Source organism: Sphaeramia orbicularis, chromosome 6, assembly GCF_902148855.1.
Source record: "Sphaeramia orbicularis chromosome 6, fSphaOr1.1, whole genome shotgun sequence".
Classification (NCBI taxonomy): Eukaryota; Metazoa; Chordata; class Actinopteri; order Kurtiformes; family Apogonidae; genus Sphaeramia; species Sphaeramia orbicularis.
Window position 1 is genome coordinate 3,192,897 of NC_043962.1, and position 19,585 is coordinate 3,212,481.

At 37.1% G+C, this 19,585-nt stretch overlaps 1 protein-coding gene across 1 annotated transcript in view; it reads left to right on the forward strand.

The window, feature by feature from the left end:
• LOC115421219 (pleckstrin homology domain-containing family A member 7-like) overlaps window positions 1–19,585 on the forward strand; it is a 154,296-nt gene that overhangs the window by 87,133 nt on the left and 47,578 nt on the right. Inside the window, 4 exon segments of the mRNA XM_030137002.1 lie at window positions 3,638–3,743; window positions 8,798–8,902; window positions 11,489–11,561; window positions 14,501–14,601. Coding sequence (XP_029992862.1) covers window positions 3,638–3,743; window positions 8,798–8,902; window positions 11,489–11,561; window positions 14,501–14,601 — 385 coding nt within the window.

Sequence of the window (19,585 nt, forward strand, 5' to 3'; positions counted from 1 at the left end):
ATCGTCTGAGCGTCGGGGTCAGTTTCCATCTGACCTTCAGACTCCAGACCTCCCGCCGCTTCGCTCTCCAGACTCTGTTTTATTTCCGTCTGCGTTGGCTCCGCCCCTTTCTTGTCATTTGATGTGAGCTTTGATGGAGGCTGAAACTCCATCTGACAGAGTTATTTACAGCCGAGGGTGTTGATCAGAGGTTATCACGGATTAAAGAGGCTGAAGTCTGACAGCTTCACAGCTTTCATGCCTCCATTATCAGCTCTTATTTTGGCGGTGGGACAGATGGACGGACTTCCTCCCTACCGCCAATGTTCATTACCCATAAAACCTCATTATTTACACAATCAGAGGTGGAAAAAATGAGCTTTTACTCAACTTTCAGCTGTTTACTTGAGCATTTTATAATATAATACATACTTTACAAATTAAAACAGTGGTTAACATATGGACGTTCATCAGATTCCTGCCAAACTTTTTCTAATTTTTCTTTTTGAAAATCTTTACATTTACAAACTATCTTTTCACCAAAAATGTGAATAACCTGAAAAAATATGAACAACATGAAATATCTTAAGAAGAAGAATTATAATTTAAAATGACAATTTAGCTAACCAAGAGGCATTATAAAAATAAAAAAACAAGATTGGGCCTAGGAATGACCCCTGAGGCACACCATATGTCAAATCTGCTTCTGTTTGCTAAGTAGAGTCTTCTCTCAAATACCTGCCTGATTAACATCCAACAGAAAAGTTATTTTGCCAAATTCACCAACTTAAAACGACTAAATAAGACACAAGAGGAAAATGTCGCAAAAGTTATCGGTTGTGCTGACTGTTGCTATGACAACAGGGGCTGCAGACAGAGATGGAAGGTGTTTAAGGAGGCCGGAGTTACAATAATCTCACCTATTTCATCTTTTATTAACCAATAAACCATAACAATAATATTACATGTAGACTTTTACACAATGTACATTTTCCTTTAGCCTTTAGAGTTTATTTAGTTCACATTTTCACCTCCATGTGTTTCAGTATTTAGTTTTGGGAATTCTTTTTTTTTTTCTTTTTTTTTACTTAATTTTACTTTCCTAGTGTTGAGAAAATGTTTTATCTTTATAATAATTTGGACTTTTGTGCTTCCACATTTGTCACAATCTGACCATAAAAAGGAGTTTATAACCTGAGTATTAAGGGTTTCATTTGGTTTAACAGTCGGATAAAAACACCTGTTGAATAGATGTTTGAAGACTTTTGGCCTCATTTTCATCTTGTGTCATTAACTGAGCATTTACAACCACAAACAACCGTCTGGTTTCTCCAACTTTCACTGAAAATTCTGGTTTTTAATGTGAGAGAAATAATGATTTGACCTGTTTTTGTGGTAATTATTGGTATTTTGTTCCATATATTGAGACTTTTGCTCCATATATCTAGATTTTTATTCCATATTTTGAGACTTTCACTCCATTTATTGAGGCTTTTGTTCCATACAGAGATTTTTGCTCAATATATTGACACTTTTGCTCCATATATTGAGGCTTTTGTTCCATATATTGACACTTTTCTTCCATATATTGAGACTTTTGTTCCATATGTTGACTTTTGCTCCATATATTGAGACTTTTGCTCCATATATTGAGGCTTTTGTTTCATATATTGAGACTTTTCTTTCGTATATTGTAACTTTTGCTCCATATATTGAGACTCTTGCTACATATTTTGACACTTTTGCTCCATATATTGAGACTTTTGTTCCACATATTGAGATGTTTGCTCCATATATTGCAAATTTTGCTGCATTTATCACAACTTTTATTCCATCTATGGTGACTTTTGTTCCATATTTTCAGACTTTTGAAATTATTTCAATGATTTTGTGTCTGTTTTTCTTCTGTGTTTCATTGGGGATCACTTTTAGAGTTTTACATGTTGTTTCAATATGTTTTACTTCAGTTTTTGCTAGATTTTTTTTTTGCCCTTTTTGTGTATTTTTTGTATTTTCATATATTTCCTCCATGTTTTCTTTCTTTCTCTGCAAATGCATGTAAAATCCATGTCTTTTGTTTTTCAATAATTCAGTACACATTTATATTCTATAAAATCTTCAGGTTTTAAACATGAGAGAAATAATGATTTGACCTGTTTTTATGATAATTATTGGTATGATCATGAGAACATTTTTGCCAAGAGTTATTTTCCATCATTAATACCTGTGATAGAATCTAAAACAAAAGGCTGCATTCTCGCTGTTTCTGTTCGATTTTCTTTGTTAGTATTCAGTGCAGCTGCTGAAAGCGTCTAAGAAATAAAAATGTACCAGTTAGATGAAAAGCGACCAGATGTTCCTGCAGATTCAACACAAACCATGAGGCTGTTTATCTGCACCGACGTCCTGCAGGAGATCAGAGGGAAGACGACGGATGGAAACCATAGAAGAAGCAAACAGATGAAAATGTGAAAGTGAAGCGTTCGGTTTGTCATGAAATTGGGAGAAAATTGGGTTTAACTGTCGAAAAAACAAGGAATTGGAACGTTTGTGAAGGAGAATGTGGCTGTTTAAATGTCAGTGTGGGATGAAGATGATGAAGGTGATGATGAAGATGATGATGGTTTCTGATAGAATCGGCTGCTGCTGCTGAGAGGTTCATGTGCTCATGTGGATGGTGGGAGTTTTAAGTGTCTGCAGTGACTTTTTACTCAGGAAACGTATCATTAAAACAGGAAAAGCTTTGTAAAATGTCACCATCCTCCTGGTAATGACATTTGTTTTTGTGTTTAAATGTGAATGTTTTCCACCTTCGTCCTCATGTTCAGAGAATTTTCTCAACTGCATCTCGATTAATTACGATAAAAGTAAAACCAAACAGTGATCCTCCAATCCGACTGGTCCAGATTCTAGTTTTTATTAGTTCCAATAGACTTTTGCTCCATATATTGAGACTTTTGCTCCATATCTTCAGACTTTTGCTCCATATATTGCAAGTTTTGTTGTAATTATTGTAACTTTTATGCCATGTTTAACAATTTTCATTCCTAGTTTTGCAACTTTTATTCCATTTATTAGAATTTTTCTTCCATCTATTATGACTTTTGTTCAGTATTTTCAATTTTAGAATTATTTATTTTATTTTGTGTTTCATTGGGGATTATCCTCTGAGTGTTAAATGTTTTTTTCAATATATTTTTTGCTCTTTTTGTGTATTTTTTGTATTTTCTTTTATTTCCTCCACGTTTTCTTTCTTTCTCTGTAAATGCATGTAAAATCCTTGTCGTTTCTTTTTCAATAATTCAGTACACATTTATACTCGATAAAGTTTGATTGATCTGCATGTTTATCTCCACCAGGAGGTATTGTGATCACTTTGCTTTGTTTGTTTGTTTGTTTGTTTGTTTGTTTGTTTGTTTGTTTGTTTGTTAGCAAGATAACTCAAAAAGTTATGGATGGATTTTCAGGAAATTTTCAGGAAATGTTGTTGTACAAGGAAGAAATGACTGAATTTTGGTGGTGATCGGGGGGTGGGTGGGGGATGACAGATCTGTCTTGGCGGAGGTCTGTGCTCTCCGAGTGCTTTTCTTGTTTATTAATGTTCTCTGTGTGTTGTCGTGTCGCGTAAACTCATGTCTTTGTTTCTTTGTGGTTTTAGGCCTCAGAGGACTCGTATGATGTCCAAACCGGGGGTGGAGCAACTCTCCAGCACCACGGTCAGCGACACGTCCACCGCCGTCACCTCGTCCACCGTCGACACCAAGGTTAGTTAACGAACACCTGAAACCGCCAAGGGGGTCAAATGTACCCGGACCCACATCTGTCCTCAAAGATGGAAAGTCTCATCTCATAACAGTTTCTTTATCCTTCCAGAGTCCAGGTGAACATTTATGGACATGAACATGAATATTAGGAACAAACCTGGGAGACCTAACCCCAAAGATGTTCCACAATAAATATTAAGTCATTCTGACGGACGGTTACGGAGACGAAGAGTCTTCAAAAATTATTTATGGATGCCGTCAGATGCCAACCGATACAAGTAGTCCACCGGACCTTTAGTCCAGCAGACCTTTAGTCCACCAGACCTTTAGTCCATTAGACCTTTAGTCCAGCAGACCTTTAGTCCACCGGACCTTTAGTCCAGCAGACCTTTAGTCCAGCAGACCTTTAGTCCATCAGACCTTTAGTCCATTAGACCTTTAGTCCATCAGACCTTTAGTCCAGCAGACCTTTAGTCCACCGGACCTTTAGTCCAGCAGACCTTTAGTCCAGCAGACCTTTAGTCCAGCAGACCTTTAGTCCACCGGACCTTTAGTCCAGCAGACCTTTAGTCCATTAGACCTTTAGTCCATCAGACCTTTAGTCCATTAGACCTTTAGTCCATTAGACCTTTAGTCCATTAGACCTTTAGTCCAGCAGACCTTTAGTCCAGCAGACCTTTAGTCCACCGGACCTTTAGTCCATTGGACCTTTAGTCCATCAGACCTTTAGTCCATTAGACCTTTAGTCCATCAGACCTTTAGTCCATTAGACCTTTAGTCCATTAGACCTTTAGTCAATCAGACCTTTAGTCCACCGGACCTTTAGTCCAGCAGACCTTTAGTCCACAGGACCTTTAGTCCATTGGACCTTTAGTCCATCAGACCTTTAGTCCATTAGACCTTTAGTCCATTAGACCTTTAGTCCATTAGACCTTTAGTCCAGCAGACCTTTAGTCCAGCAGACCTTTAGTCCACCGGACCTTTAGTCCATTGGACCTTTAGTCCATCAGACCTTTAGTCCATCAGACCTTTAGTCCATCAGACCTTTAGTCCATTAGACCTTAAAAACCTACTTGTCAGTATTTAGAGTCACCCGTAAATGGGCCGGATCTCCTTGAACGCACCATTTTAAACCCGTACATAAACACATGTGCTGGTGGATTTAATTACTCCACTCTACTACGGCATTCTGGGAGTTGGACGCCACCCTCCCAGTCCCTGAACGAGTCGAGGCTGTCTGATCATGTGACAGCGCTGTCACAAATATCTGCTGTGAGACCGGAGCCCAGGCTAAAAATAGGGTCAGTGAACTCATCGTGGTTCCGTGTGTTGAGTTCAGGGACGGCACTGACAGAATCGGAGCCTCGCCGTCACAGTCTGTCATTAGTGTGTGTGTTTACGCTCTTCCAGCTGTGGGTTTTCCTTGCTGTCACTCGTCAGTGTGTGATAGAATGAGTCGAAGCAGCGTTGGCGATGGCAGCGGCGGTGGGATGACACGGTGGAAATAAACCCACCAACCACCCTGTGATGTTTGTACCAGCAGATTCCAGGCTGGTTTCCACTCCTCTGTCGTCTCATTTAAATGTTTTCAACGCCCACAGTGTCATGTTTCCACATTCAGGATCCAGACACAGAGCTTCTGTCAATATTCACTTCACCGAACATAAACTGGATTTGTTTTTCAGTATATTGTAACTTTTCTTTTACATGAATCACATTTTTTCTTCTACACCTTTGACTGTTTTTTTCATTTATTGCAACTTTTTCTTCAGTTCCACCAGCTCATCGTCCATCCAGTCTCAGATTTATCATAAATATGTTAAAGTTTGTACAATAAAACTTCAGTCCATATATTCACGGTATACTTTGTTTTAAAGTTTAGATTCTCCACAGTTGAGTCTCTGAGTTTATTTATGTGAACAACTAAACATAATTAGTGACAGAATCACCTGGATAGTGATGGAAGATAATGGGACTAATACCTGATTGGAGTAATGAGGTCACATGACTGGTCACATGACTAGTCTATTCTATCAGTAATTATCTATAATATAAAAGGGAAGTGGACTCTGTGTGTCTTGGGCATCACCCAAAATCCGTACAGAGTTGACTGCTGCAGTTTGTCATGTTTGTGTATTTTTGGTGGAGGAACAGACGAGTGAAAACAGCAAGTTGATAGGACCAGGATTTTGGGAGATAGTGGTAATTTTGGAATATGATGGGTTCCCAGTGGCCAATCACATTGGTATAAGGTAAGGTAAGGTAAGGTAAGGTAAGGTAAGGTAAGATAAGGTAAGATAAGATAAGATAAGATAAGATAAGATAAGATAAGATAAGATAAGATAAGATAAGATAAGATAAGATAAGATAAGATAAGATAAGATAAGATAAGATAAGATAAGATAAAACTTTGCTGATCCCACCATGGCGAAATTTCACAGTAGACAGCACACCGTAAAAAAAAAGAAAAAAGAAAAGGTATTATTCCAGCAGCAGGGGCGCCAAAAAAATACTGTAAAATAACAGAAAAGAACCATCTCATAAAAATACGGTAATTTTCCATAATTAAAATACAGTTTTTTGCCCTAACTTTACATGAGATTTGCTTTTTTTTTTTTTTTTTTTTGACTTTTTTTTGACTTTTTAATGTCTAAATAAAGAATTTTTTCATGTATTAAAAAAAATCCAATTCCCTATAAATATATATATAAATAATTTTCAGTGAGACTCAGTTGTCCAATCCACTGATAAAAACTGTATTTGGACAGTTTATCAGTGCTTATACATGTTATACATTCACAAAAATACATTTATTCAACATCTTGGTTGTGAAACCTCCTGTAATTACACAAGATATTTGTCAATTAACAAACAAGTCTGGTTCAGCTGACAGAACAAATACTTCTGTTACGGTTAATTGTCAGTAATTTTACCTCATTTTATTTTTTTTATTTTTTTTACAGTATTAAACTTTAATTTAACAGTTTAATTTCATGAATAGAAAATAAATATTTGTGAAATTATGATACATTTGCAAATGTATTTTAACTGTATTTTTCTGTGAAAAAATTAAAAAAAAAAATCTTTTAAAAAATTGGAAATTTTATGGTTATTCACAGTTACAGTTTTTTCATGTTATTTTCCATTTGACATGTAAAATCACAGTCTGTTTTTGTCATTTTATTGATATTTTCCTGTATTTTGAAAATACAGGAAAAATCTGTGAAATAAACAGTGAAAATTCTGTTAAATTACAGATTTTTTTACAGTGCAACAACATACAACATACAAGCACACACACTAAAAAAAACACAGATCAAAAAATACAGAAGAAAGGAAATCCATACATAGAGCTGCTGCAACTCACAGCCACTCACATGGTGCTATCTTAAAAAAAAAAAAAAAAAAAAAAAAAGCCCAGAATGGGTTACCTAGCAACAGATAAACAATAGAGCCATGTTGCCACAGTTGCAAACTTCATGTATATAAACAGACATGTCAACTGAGAGGTTATTCAACTGAAAATACCAGTGGAATTCACCAAGAAAGTAAAGAAAGTAAAGGAACTGGATCAGAGGATCTAGAACCTGTGGTTCCCCACGGGTCAACGCACTAGTTTTCATATTAACCCTTTCATGCATGAATTATAAGAGCCTTAATCAAGGTTTTATTCATGAGTGTTTTTATTCCTCTAGGCATTAAAAATACAATGTGATTGAAATAGTTTTTATGGACCCATTTTTCATGGACTTGCAAAAGTGTCCACTCAGCTGGACGCCATGCATTTAACTTCTGAAACAAAGAAACGTATTTACTGATAAACTGTGTGAAAACTATGAAATACAAACATTTTTAATGTCGATAATCTAATGTTTTCTCACATTTTAACACACACTAATACTAGTCATTACTCACTTCATGGAGATAATATGCAAAAAAAAAAAAAAAAAAAGTAAAAACCCTGTTAAGTACAGTTTAATAACAATAACAAGCAGTTGATTTCCACTCACACATGTTTGTGCAGATCAGGTTTATGAAGAACAGGAAAGTTACAGTAACAGGATGAATTCCAGTGTATGGGATGGTGCATGTGCTGCAAAAATCTAAATCTTACCAAGTGTATTTTTCTCATTTCTAGTCAAAATAACTCATCACACTTAAAATACGACAGAATCACCTACAGAGGAACATTATTTGTTTAATTCAAACGAACTAATCTGCCACTGGAACAAGTGAAAATGATCTTGGTCAGATTACTTGAAATCAGATTTTCCAGATCTATTGTCTATAAATCAGTTCTTTTTTCTCACTGAAAAGTTTCGCTTTAGGTGATTCTGTCTGATTTTAAGTGTGATGAGATATTTGGACTAGAAAGAAGAAAATTGGTCAGATTTAGCTTTTTGCAGAGTGAGTGTCCACTGTGTCGGCTAATCTGGAACTAAAACAACAAAACCCATGAATATACAAGAGAACAGCTGGAGAAGAACTGTCCACTGCAGTGACCACTGTGCATGAAAGGGTTAAAACAGTTTCATCTAAATGTAACCTGATGTTGTTCAAGTTGTATTTTATCAACAAACTAAAACAGTAAATGTTCTAAACTAGAGGTTTTCCCTTTAAATGAGGCGTCACTGGTTCATTCAGTCCTCGTGGTTCTTCAGTTCTAACCTTTGGAACCTGGTTAATAGGAGGAAATTAACACTAATTAATGGAAGGAACAGATTAAAGATGGAAACCCTGCAGATCTGATCTGAAATCAGCTGGGTCATCACACATCTGAACCTTCTGTCAAACAGACTCTGACAGAGTTAAATCTGTGGACGTTAGTGTTAATATTCAAATCTGAACGGAGTGTTTATGTTTTCATCCGTTTGGTTTTCCTGTCGTCGTCGTCGTAGTAAACGTCTCTGTTTCCTCATATGTGAAGATGCTGTGAATCATTTCCAGCAGACGAGAGAACATGAGGGTGCAGAGAGCTGTTGCCACGGTAACGGGTCCACTGGCTCGTCTCATTGGTCTGACAGGACTCTGGTCTGTGTTCTGATGTGTTTAAGGGTTCACGGTCCAGTGGGAAAATCCACAGCTTTGGAAAGAGAGAGCAGTCGATCAAGAGGAACCCCAACGTCCCGGTGGTGGTGAGGGGATGGCTTTACAAACAGGTGAGGACACGCCCCCGAACGGCCTGAACAGCCAATCAGAGAGGAGCAGGTGTGATGGAGGCTCCGCCCATCCACCTGGAGGTTACATTCACACCTGGACATAAATTTACTCTGGTTCAGTTGATCCAGAGGAATTCAGTGGCAAATAAAAAGTAAATACGCGACATGGTGAAAAAATCATACAAGACGCAATCACATGGAAAAATCGTAAAATACGTAACATGGTAAATAAATTGAAAAAGTTGCAACAAGGTGAAAAAACTGTAAAAAAAAATGCAGAAGGAGAGAACACTAACAAAAAAACATAACACATGTAGAATATTTACAATAAATAGATGAAAAAGACAAAAAAGTGATAAAACTGGTGGTTAAAAATGTGCATGAATAAGTTAAAAAATGACTTATGTAAAAATAACAATTACATTTTAACCATAAACCTAATTAACCAAAATTAGACTAATTAATTCTATCTGCTCTAGTTCTACTCAGTATGACTGTGATGCGTTCAGGTCCTTTTGTGTTCTCGTAGCTTGTATTTAATTCTATCTGCTCTAGTTCTACTCAGTATGACTGTGATGCGTTCGGGTCCTTTTGTTTTCTCGTATCTTGTAGTTTTCTCCCTGTCGTCCACATCGTCGTATCTGTGTTGGGTTCACGAGCGTCTCGTTCCAGTTCCGTCCGTTCTTTGACTGATGATGGCGTCTTTCCAGCGGCATTGTTTCCGTGGTGATGAGTTCAGGTTCCTCCAGCGTTTGTTCCACTGGCCCAGTTTAATGTAGTTTTATATGAAGCACCTGCCGCTGATTCAGAGCCGTAGAGGAGTCGATTCCCCGAGGAAACGGCTGGACTCAGTACAAGACAAACAGAACGTCTGCTTAACGACCACACACAGAAAGTACAAATACACACAAACACAGTGTTTGTACACACACTGAGTAGGATCCAGGTACAGGAGAAGAACATGGACGGAAATATCACATACAGGTTTATGTCCCTGAATAGAACCCTACAAATTAACCCTCCACTATCTATGGAAGAGGGCCACTGGAAAAAAAAGTTAAAAATAAGGTCCAATGTATATTTTTTATTATTATTAACAGAAAAAGTCAGAATTCTGAGGAAAAAGTCAGAACTCTGAGATTAAAGTCGGAATTCAGAAATTTTTCCTCAGAATTCAGACTTTAATTTCAGAACAACAATAGATTTTTTTAAACAGTCAGAATTTTGAAGAAAAAAAAAGTCAGAATTCAGACTTTTTTCCTCTCAATTCTGACTTTAATCTCAGATTCATGACTCTTTTCTTTAGAATTCTGACTTTAATTTCAGAATAATAATTTTTCAAAACAGTCAGAATTCTGAAAAAAACGTCAGAATTCTGAGGTGAAAGTCAGAATTCTGAGGAAAAAAAGGCTGAATTCTCACTTTTTTCTCAGAATTCTGAGTTTTTTCTCAGAATAATATTAAAAAAATATGTATAAATTAGACCTTTTTTTTTTTTTTCCAGTGGCCCTAAATCCTCTTCCATATGAATACGCCCACAGGGGGTTAGGGTAAAACCCTAACACCAAACACCAAAAGCACATAATATGCAGTGTGGTATTAATTTCATAATTTTTTTTTTTTTTTTTTTTTACTTTTTTAAAAATTGTATTTCATCAACTTGAGCCATAAACAAAAATAACAAATCCTCAATAACTGTCATATTTTTAACCCTTTAAATGCCTTGTTTGTAATATAAACAAACCATATTTCTTGATGCAAAAAAACACAAACATTTTTTTCAACATACTACAAAAAATTGGTCAGAGTAAAGGATGGAAGCATAATAGGGTTAATATTAGAAATTAAAATAGAAAAACATAAAACGATGGAAACGATGCAACAAGATGAAAATCTAAAAGACGTACCAGTGCAAAAAAAATCATGAAAGATTTAACAACATGGGGAAAAAAAATCGTACAATATGAAGGAGGCAAAAATGACATAAGAGAGCAAAAATATCATAAAAGATGCAAGAAAATGAAAAAACTGTAAAAAAAAAAAAAAAAAAAAGACCCAAAGTGGCCAAAAAATCATAAGAAATTTAACAAGATGAAGAAAAATAATAGAAGCAACTTGGCAAAAAAATCTGAAGTGATGTGACAAGGTAAAAAAAAAAAAAAAAAAATGCAACAAGGTGAAAAATTTTTAGAGGATACAACGTCTTAAAAATGCAACATGGCAAAAAAAATCGTAAGAGATGTAGCAAGGTGAAAACATGGTAAAAGATGCGGTGTTTTTCAGTTGGTGTCCTCAGATCCAGGGTTTTATGTGATTCTAGTTTTATTTCCTTGTATTTGACGTGTTTATGGTTGAAACGTGTTCACGTGTTGATGCAGGTTTGGATGTTTTGACCATATTTACATGTTCTGTTTACTTCATTTCCACTTCATGGTGAATATTCACTGAATCTCCGTCATCTTTTTCATATTTTATACATAAATAACTCTGCTCTGATTTTAGTTTTGTTGATACTTTTCACTGTTCGGTTCCTTATGTTCCTCCATGGCTCTGGTTCTTCATCCTTGGTTCTTTTGGGTTCTGCAGGACAGCTCTGGGATGCGTCTGTGGAAGAGGAAGTGGTTCGTCCTGGCAGATTTCTGTCTGTTCTATTATAAAGGTAAGACTTGGATTGATTCCACAGGTTCTCATGTGGCTCTGTGTTCTACTGCAACTCCGACAGCTGCTAAATATACAGGAGGACAAACGTGAGTTCACACGCGTCTAAATAAAGTCGGACCATGTGTTTGTTTTCCTGAACGTGACGAGACGGCGTGATGGTCGCCGCGGTGATAAGGTGATGGTCACCGTGGTGATAAGGCGACGGTGTGGATTAAAGGAGCAGTGGGTTAAAAATAAGCCCACGACCTCTGGAGGAGACATTCTTTAAATGACGGACGAGACGAGGAGGTTTGAGCTGTTTCACACACTGAGCAGAACCAGGAGAACAAACATAGAACAAATATAGAACAAATATAGAACAAATATAGAATAAATATATAACAAACATAGAACAAATATAGAACCTGAAGGATGTTCTCATTCACAAAACAAACACAGAGCAGAACCGATGCTGACCAGAAGAAAAACTATAGACTAGAACATAGAACACAGATGTCCTTCTAACACCAAAAGTGCATAATACACTTTAAATACCATGTTTATAATGTAAACAAGCCATGTTTTTATGCAAAAAAAAACTATTTTTATTACATTTTTTTCAATATTCTAAAAAAAGTTGGATTACTTTTTTTTTTTTTTTAAATTCTGTCATATGTCAGTGATTAACACCAACATCGGTTCATATACCTTATTATTTTTTGTTCCAGGTCAAATGTTAAATGTTTAAATGTGTCAGTGTGCGTTTTGTACTCACTTGGTTGAAGGATGTTAGTGTTGAATTTAACAGTGTTTACAATGGGATGATTTTAGTGGATGCATCTGAATTGAAGAAATCATATAAAAATGAACAACTTTTGAATTCTGACCTAAAACAAATAGTTAAAAATAATTTGATCTTTAATAACCTGAAGTGTAAAGTGCGCATAATATGCTCACCCGGATACTGGAGGGTTCATACAGACATTAACTCCATATATTCATACAAATGCAGTCACATAATAGTCAAATGTTTTTGTTCTCTTCTTTGCTGTTAGCTAGCAGGAGCAGGAGCGAGTTAACCCTTAGATGTGTAAGTGGGTCAAAATGACCAATGAGGTTGTGTTACTGTAATATGTTTGTAATGAAAAGTTATTATTTCATATTTCAGTATTCAAAAACACACTACTGACATCATGACATTTAAATTTGAATTGACCTTTTATAGATTTGGTATAGTTGTAGTTTTTGTTTTACTACCCCAGGGTTCCATAGGTGGGTGAAAATGACCCACATTTATTTACAGCGGAATTACATCTGAACCTTTTATTCATTTTAGAATAGAATAGAATAGAATAGAACAGAACAGAATAGAATAGAATAGAATAGAATAGAATAGAATAGAATAGAATAGAACAGAATAGAATAGAATAGAACAGAATAGACATTGAGTTGACAATGTTGACATCATTCTATTGCTGTTATAAACTATGTATTATATACTGTATATACTTGGCTTTTCAAATTTTCTCTCTCTCTCTCTCTCTCTCTCTCTATACATATACATATATATATATATATATATGTGTGTGTGTGTGTGTGTGTGTATATATAAAAGAAATTTTTGTTAAAAAAATTTTCAAACATGGAATCTTTCTCTTTTTTATTTAAAGACTTTATTTTTCAATTTTCAAATAAGCATCTAGATCAGCAATGAAATCATTCTTTTGACCCAAACATAAAAAAATATAAAAGACATACGATTGCAAAAAAAATGATGAAAGATGCAACAAGGTGGGGGAAAAAATCTTACAAGATGAAGGAGGCAAAAATGACATAAGAGAGCAAAAATATCATAAAAGAAAGAAGAAAATGAAAAATCATAAAGATGCAAAGTGGTGAAAAAAATCATAAGAGCTACAACAAGATGAAGAAAGTGAAAGAAGCAACATGGCAAAAAAAATCCTAAGAGATGTAACAAGATGAAAAAAAATCATAAAAAAAAATCAACAAGATGAAAAAATCTTTGAAGATGCAACATCTTAAAAATACAACATGGTAAAAAAAAATTGTAAGAGGTGACAAGGTGAAAAAAAATTGTAAAAGACACAAAGTGGAAAAAATCTTAAAGGATGCAACATCTTAAAAGACGCAACACGGCAAAAAAATCTTAAGAGATGCGACAAGGTGAAAAAAAATCACGAAAGACACAACAAAGTGGAAAAAATCTTGAAAGACACAACATCTTAAAAATGCAACATGGCAAAAAAAATTGTAAGAGGTGGAACAACATGAAAAAGATCGTAAAAAACACAACAAAGTGGAAAAAATCTTAAAAGATGCAACATCTTAAAAATGCAACATGGCAAAAAAAATGGTAAAAGATGCAACAAGGTGAAAGAAAATCGTAAAATACAAGGTGAAAAAATCTCAGAAGACACAACATCTTAAAAATGAAACATGGCAAAAAATATGATAAGAAATCATTCTTTTGACCAAAACATAAAATATACGAAGTATTATTTTTAACAGGACAAAATGATTGAAGTGTCATAAAAACACATTAACTTTGACTTCGTTTCCGTTTGAGTGGAGGGTCCACACACTCAGGCATCGAAGGGTTAACAGATGAGGAATCATGACCCAGATTCAGTGACTCCTGGGTTTGAACGACTCTTCGTTTACGACAGCAGCAGAACCTTCACGTTCCCATCGGTGCTCATGGGTTCCGTGTTCGTTGAGCTTGAACCTCGTGGTCTGAGGTGGTTTGACTCCATATTTGGTCGACTCTCACCGTGGTCTGATTGGTGGACCGGTGGACCACGCCCCCTCCCCGGTCCTCCAGTCCCAGTATGTGTTGAGATACCGGAGGCGTAGATGGACTTAGTGGGTGTTGAGTGATGCTCGTCCGTTGGCTCCGCCCCCCTGACCACCTCCTCCTCCGCCCCTGTTTGTGTCCAGACAGCAGAGAGGAGTCGGTCCTGGGCAGCATCCCCCTCCCCAGCTATGTCATCGCCCCCGTGGGACCCGAGGACCACATCAGCCGCAAGTTCGCCTTCAAGGTACGTGGTCGTCTTCTGTTCCCGTACTGTGTAACCGCGGTAACCATCGGCGATCAGAAACACAACAGAGATGGAGTCAGTCTGATCTGTACCATTCCAAACGCTGGTCTGTGATTGGCCGGTGTCAGTGGCAGACACTATTTCCAGCTCAAGTAATGAGTGGATGGTTGTAATGACAGAGGGTGATTAGATGGAATAAATAGGAGGCTTCAACACCTGTTTATGTTCAGCAGCAGGCGACAGATTCTCAGCAGCGTTTAGGATTTAGATGAAGGAACGACACTAAAGCCTCTGGTTCTGCTGAGTGGTTCTTAACCCTTTAACCCCTGACGTGTCTGTGGTGAGCGTTCTGTATGTTTGATTTATTTGAAATATTCAGACAAATTCAACCGTTTGCTCAATAAGAAAAATTTGAAAATGTGTCGATAAAATACATCAGGGCTGTCAAACTCATTTTCTTCCGGGGGCCACATTCAGCCCAATTTAATCTGAAGTGGGCCGGACCAGTACAATAATAGCATGTTAGCCAATAAATAATGACAACTCCAAATTGTTTTAGTGCAAAAAATAACATTCAGTTATGCCAATATTTACATTTATAAACTATCCAAACAAAAAGGATGTGAATAACCTGAAAATAATGGAACTTGTTAAGAAATATAAGTACAATTTTATCAATATTCTGCCTCAACTTATCATTTACACACATGCATTACAAATCAGATCTACAAAGACACAAAACATTTAGTAACAGGCAGAATATTGTTAAAATTCCACTTAATTTTCTTTAGACATATCAGGTTGTTCATATTTTTTCAGGCTGTTCACATTTTATTGTTAAAGGACAGTTTGTTCATGTAAACATTTTCATAATTTAATGTTTTTTGCTCTAAACCAAAGAGAAAAAATGGTGTTGTCATTATTTATAGGTTATTATGATATTATTTTTGAGTTTGATGCCCTAACTTGCACTTTGTAAATTCATCCTACGGGCCAGATTAGAACCTTTGGCGGGCTGGTTTTGGCTCCCGGGCCGCATGTTTAACACCTGTGGAATAGACCCTGTTCTTTCTATAGACATCTGAGCATGCTCACTTCACCCCCCGACACCTGTGGAATGGGGGGGGGGGGGTAAAACAGAGCAGTGAGTGAGACCAATGCACTATAAAAATAGATGGTTTGTTTTTGTTTTTGTACACAGTTTTTCCTTTTGTTTTTTTGTTTTTACTGTTGTTTACAGTGTTGTGGTGATTTTCCTTTATTTTTTTTACTATGATTTTATTGAGTTTTGACCGTGTAACTGCTTTTTGGAGTTTAATCAAGTGACAAAAAGCAGCTGAACTGGTTTAGAAAACCTACTGGGTCCAAATTCCAACCCTTGTTCAGTGTGTTCCAGTTCATATTCAAACCTCCTAAATCTTTTACTGATGTACGTTCTAGTGCCTTATTTAGTCCAAACCTGTCAAACTTCCATTCCTCTCTTTGTCTTTTTCTGTTCTTCCACCTGTTTTGACCCTAAAACACACAGTAAAGTGAAACCACAGAAGAAAAGGAGCAGAAGCACATACTGACAGCAGCTTTAATGAACCTGAAACAGACGCAGATTCACAGCAGAACCTTTACCTGGAACCACGTCTCAGAGGTTAAAGGGTTAACAGCAGCGGAAATGGACTTAAATGTTCTTATTTATCATGTTTTAGTGCAGCATCAGTTCTTATTTACTGGTAAAAAAAAAAAAAAAAGGGACATGTTTCAGTTGTAAATATTCCAAAAGTTCCAGGAGGTTCGCTCTATTTACATGAACATTTCCAGATTTTTAGTCAAATAAAACCTGATATTGTGGATTATTAGATGATTTTTACCCATAAACTAACAAAACACACCTCCTCTGCTCAGTGAAGTAAGAATAAAACATGAATGAACCACCTGTAGATGGTCTTAAATGGATGTACGAGAAAACAAACTGTATGTAAAGGGTTAAAAATAACTATTGTTCCAGCTGGATGTTACATAGTGATAAAGATTTGTTGCATAATTAATATAGAAATAGGTTTAACCTCCTCAGACCCAGCTGTGGGTTTTCTGTCCACATTTGTGGACAAGAGTTTCACAACTTTATACAAAAAAAAGAGAAAAGGAAACTGTCCACCACAAAGGACATTCCATAAAAATTTAAAACTGCATCTGAAAAAACTGTTGCATCAGGATGTTTCCACTATAGGCACTGATTTAATAAAAAACAAAAAAAGCTGGTACTGTGCTGACATGTCCTGGGTCTGAGGAGGATAATTCAGGTTCTGAGTCATGACCATTCATCTGTTTAATGGTTAATTAATTTATCTTCTAATAAAGACTGAAATCAATAAACAGAACCAGGATCAATACGACACCAAACCCTGAACAATATGAACAACGGTTTCTACATTTACAACAAAACCAGGTTAGACGTGAAGAACGAAGATTCAGCTGTATGATTAAAGACCTGATCCTGTGTGATCTGTGGATCCATGGACCATGTTTGTAATCTGATTATAGATCCATCTGAACCGTTGACATTTAGGATGAAGGTGATCTGTTAACATGAGTAAACCAGCCTTTAGCTACTGATCAGACTGATACTGGATCTACTGGATCTACTGGACATGCCTGTCCTCCACATCCATGTAGATGAATCATTGGTAATCAAATTGATCAGATCTGGTCCATGGAGACACAGCAGGTGATCCTCCAGGTTTGTGAATCTGCTGATGATGTCGTGTTGGAGTGAATGGATCATTTCTACTCCTTCTGTTTTGATTATTGATTTGTGATCATTTGTGTGTGAATGATTTGTCTGTAAAAATCACCCACAAATCAAACCTCTGAGATTCAGCCCCCAGCTCCCCCAGATCCACTGGATCCTCTCTGCATAATCCACCAGAACCCATCCTCTAATCCACCAGATTCAGTGCCTTAATCCACCAGATCCTCCTATCTAATCCACTGGATCCTCTCTCCATAATCCATTAGATCTTGTGTCTTCATCCAAAACATCCATTCTCCTAATCCACCAAATTTGCCCTGAATCTACTAGATTTTAGACCCTAACCCACCAGATCATGTAAACTAATCCACCAGATCCTTTCCTGTAATCTATCAGATTTTCCACCCAAATCTTGTAGATCTCCTTCCCTATTTCAACAGAACCCCTCCCTTAATCGACAAGATCCCCTGTCCTAATCCACCAGATCCCCTCCTGCTCCCTTCTCATAATCCACCAGTTCCCCTGATCCCTTCTCCTGATCCACTAGATCCCCTGATCCCCTCTCATAATCCACCAGATCCCCTGATCCCTTCTCCCGATCCACTAGATCCCCTGGTTCACCTATCCTCTCCCTCTCTTGTTCCCATTGGTCGGCCTCCTGTCGGACGTCCCTCCTCCCTGTGAGTGTGTGGCGTCGTCCAGTGGTCGTTCCTCCATAAATAGGTACCTCCTGCTCTACGTGACCTTTGACCTCTCTCCCTGTCGTGTGTCATGTGACTGAACATGGCGGCCGTGTTGCATGTCCTCAGACTCTGGGCTCGTGTGGTTGTGGTTTTGTCTCTTTCTGTGTTTGTTTCTTCTTTGGCTGATCTGGTTTTGGGCTTCCTCTTCATCTTTATTCCTCCTCCATCTGTCACAGCGACTGTAGCGTCACGGCAACCGTAGCATCACGGCAACTGTAGCGTCACAGCAACTGTTAGAATGAGGCTGTATTTGTGTGTTTCAGTGTTAAAATGAAGCTGTAGTTGTATGTTTCAGTGTTAAAATGAAGCTGTATTCATATGTTTCAGTGTTAAAATGAGGCTGCATTTGTGTCTCAGTGTTAAAATGAGGCTGTATTTGTATGTTTCGGTGTTAAAATGAAGCTGTAGTCGTATGTTTCAGTGTTAAAATGAAGCTGTATTCATATGTTTCAGTGTTAAAATGAGGCTGTATTTGTATGTTTCAGTGTTAAAATGAGGCTGTATTCGTATGTTTCAGTGTTAAAATGAGGCTGTATTCGTATGTTTCAGTGTTAAAATGATCCTATTGGTGGATGTGTTGGCGCTGGTCCAGTCCGTCCAGTCTCCGCTTCAGGAAAATGCTTCTTATCGGGTCTTTGTGCCGTCGCTGCTGCTCAGTCTTATCTGTTCGGCCACAATGAGGCTTTAAATAGTGTCTGGACAAAGAGTGTGTGTGTGTGTGTGTGTGTGTGTGTGTGTGTGTGTGTGTGTGTGTGTGTGTGTTTGTCCACTAGAGCTGATGCTATTGTCAGCGGTGGTGAAAGCAGCCGGTGGGTGATATTTTCGGAGGGGGGGGGGGGGCGGTGATTAGAGCTGGAGAATCAGCGATAGTGGGCGACATGGTCAAGTGTGTGTTCAGAGCCCAGCGCTGGTATTTCTGCATCATCATGGGGGGGGGGGGGGGGGGGGGTATTACCACTGTGCATATAAATAGGGCTGTAAATGGGTGGAGGGGCTGCTGGAATCTGTGTGTGTGTGTGTGTGTGTGTGTGTGTGTAATGCAGGAAAAATACAATGAGAGTATTATTACCAAATAGAAACAATAGGGATAAAAACAGAAACATAGAGGAAAAAGTGTCCAGGAAATACTGAGTTTAATCTAGTAAGTTTAACCCTTTCATGCATGAATTATAAGAACTTTTGTCAAGGTTTTTTCTTGGGCGTTTTTGTTCCTTCTTAGGCATGTTGTTTTCATGGATTTACAAAAATGTCCACTCAGCTCCACCATGCATTTTATTCTTGAAGCACAGAAACATGTATTTAAAACCCAATATCAGAGTGATATGAAAACAATGAAATAAAAACATTTTTAATGCTGCTCATCTGATGTTTTCTCACATTTTAGCGTACTCTAATACAAGTTATGACTCACTTGACTGATTGATTTGATTGATTGATGTATTTATTTCGAATATGAATGTCAAAACAGAAGAAAATAAATAAATGAAACACTTAAACA